The sequence below is a fragment of the Ipomoea nil genome, unplaced genomic scaffold (assembly GCF_001879475.1).
Source record: "Ipomoea nil cultivar Tokyo-kokei standard unplaced genomic scaffold, Asagao_1.1 scaffold0179, whole genome shotgun sequence".
NCBI lineage: Eukaryota > Viridiplantae > Streptophyta > Magnoliopsida > Solanales > Convolvulaceae > Ipomoea > Ipomoea nil.
In genome coordinates, this window is record NW_017616607.1 from 528,568 (window position 1) to 531,052 (window position 2,485).

A 2,485-nucleotide genomic window follows, 5' to 3' on the forward strand; every position below is an offset into this window, starting at 1 on the left:
TTGGTTGAAATCGGCACATCTTGCCAGAGAGAAAATCTCTTGGTTGTTGACTTCTTCGTGACAGGTTACCGCGTTGAAATCACCCACAACTAGCCAAGATCCCAGGGGATCAAACAACTGCCTTGAAAGGTCTGAGAAAAGACGCCTTCTTAGACTTTTGTTGGGGCTTCCATAAACTACTCATAGCAGCCAAGGTTCTGAACCGCTTTCTTGTACCTGTAAAGAAATAAATTGAGGGTGAGTATATAAAACATCAATGGACACGGAAGACTTCCATAGTATCCAAATACCCCCAGAAAAGCCAATGGCTTCAACCTTAACCCAATCGTCAAAGCCCAAACTGAAGCAAATCTCGTTGGCTTGAAAGCCCGAGACTTTGGGCTCAAGGAGACAGACAAAAGATGGTTTGTGAACACACAGGTAATGTTTTAGGGTGCACTTAAATGATTTAGAGGTCGCACCCTGGAAATTCCAAACAAGAAAAATCATTAAAAAACAGGAAGAGAGTAAGGAAGGCGCCTATTGGCGCATGCGAGAATCCACAGCTGGACCAATATGGTCATCAGAACGATTGTCAACACACATCACCAAATCGGGAGGATCGGCCAACAGCTCAGGTGCCCGTGTCAAGTCGGGTGGCACTTCTTTGAAGTTGTTCCCAAAGACAACTGTTGGAGAATTGGATTGCACTACAGGTTGGTTGGAGGGTGCCCGTGCCATATCAGGTGGAACTTCTTTAAAGGTATTTTCGAAAGCAGTAAGCATTGGGGAATCTGGATGCACATTAGTATGATGGACTGTGGTACTCTCAATAATCTCTCCCCTTCTGGATCCACGGACGACAGTGTGTTCTGCTGCAGCTGCCGCTCGATTGGGTTGGAAGCCCCTCCCACCACGGCCTCTATAGGCTCCACGACCAGGTGGCGGTGGCTGCCTAGGGGGTGGTGGTTGACCCCCAGTTCTTGGTTCGACCTCCATATTTTGCACTATATTCTGCCTCGCACCCCGATAGTTGGTCCTAATTCTCGGGAGATTAGGCTGTTGAGGCGGAGACAGAATGTTATGTTCTTGCTGGTTCTGATCACCTACTGGTTCTTCCAGATCATACAAGGCTCCAAACTGGGAATGCGTTGCTACATTCGCCTGGACTGATTCCCCATTAGACTGAGCATCCTTCTGCCTGCCTCTACCCATATTCACGTCGGACTGGCTCTGCACCCTCTACTGTTTTCTTCTATCCTTTCTAGTAACTAGCATCCATGCCCCATATTTCTCCTTGGGTTTTTGGACAGGCCTCTCCATCCCCAGCTGGGGTTCAGTACTTCCAGTAGTGGTTTCGATGGTTGTCGTCTCAGTCTGGTCCTTGCCACACATCTTAATTCGATGGCAATAAATTCCACACTTAAAACAAATTTGATGGATGCCCTCGTATTCAATTGGCCATTCCTCAAAATTCAAAACAAATCTGGATAACACAGGTTTGGTGATATCAAGTTCGATACAGACTCTTGCAAATTTACCCTTTGAAACGAGGTTCGTCACATAGTCGATCTTTATTGGTCGGCCAATTGTTTTCCCAATCTTCTTTAGGAAATCGTCGTCAAAATATTCTATCGGCAACGACGGGAACCTTACCCACGCCAGAATTGAATCAGTTTTATTCTTTCTTGGATTGAAATTGGGTCTCCATTCTTGAGCTATCAAGTAGTGGTCCAAGACCATCCATGGTCCCCCAAATTTCGCTGTCTCATAGTCGGATAGAGCGTTGAATTTTGCCAAGAAATAATCTTGATCTAGTGCTATCAATTGAAAGCTCGACTCGGGGTTCCACATGCGTTGAAGTCTTTGGAGCAAATAAGAATAGCTTACCGTCCGACCCAAGAGATGGAGGATTAGAGATCTACGCCAAGGGCGACAAAACCTTTCCTTCTCTTCCTTTGTTACCCGAATGACTGGATAATCGTATGATACGCCATCTTGTTCCATATCATCATCAAATACCGCTTCATCTTCCTGAGGTTGGGTAAGAACCCTCGGATTCCAAGCTCGGCTAGGGGTTGCCGCCGGCGTCCTCCACTGGCTCGAGTTTGGGGTGTTAGTCCCTGCTTCACCCATAGGGGTTTCTTGAAAAAATGACTGTGCCTGGGGTTGATTCATGAGTTCCATCTGATCTCGATCCCTTTTGGATTTCTTAGTGTTTCTCTCCAGTAGGTCTTGATCCTCCGACGATCGATTGGTCGCTGTAGTTGAGGGATTGTCCGATAGTGATTCCGAGAGCGTTTCCTAGAGAAATTCCATTGCATATGATATTATTCATTTCTGATATGCATGGATTGGATTTTTCCATTTATTACACAGAATTTGTTTCCGTTATTCTCACAATTATAATGGTTTAATTATTCTCAGAATTTGATAACCATTTTCCATTTTAAGTACATATTGACTTTAATCTGTGGTAACAATTCATTAGATATAGATATTAATT

At 44.9% G+C, this 2,485-nt stretch overlaps 1 protein-coding gene across 1 annotated transcript; it reads right to left on the reverse strand.

Moving 5' to 3' along the window:
- Positions 1–1,221: 1,221 nt before the first annotated feature.
- Positions 1,222–2,166, reverse strand: LOC109179151. The gene has a single exon (XM_019328717.1). The coding sequence runs from the start codon at positions 2,164–2,166 to the stop codon at positions 1,222–1,224; it is 945 nt and encodes a 314-aa protein (XP_019184262.1).
- Positions 2,167–2,485: the final 319 nt, after the last annotated feature.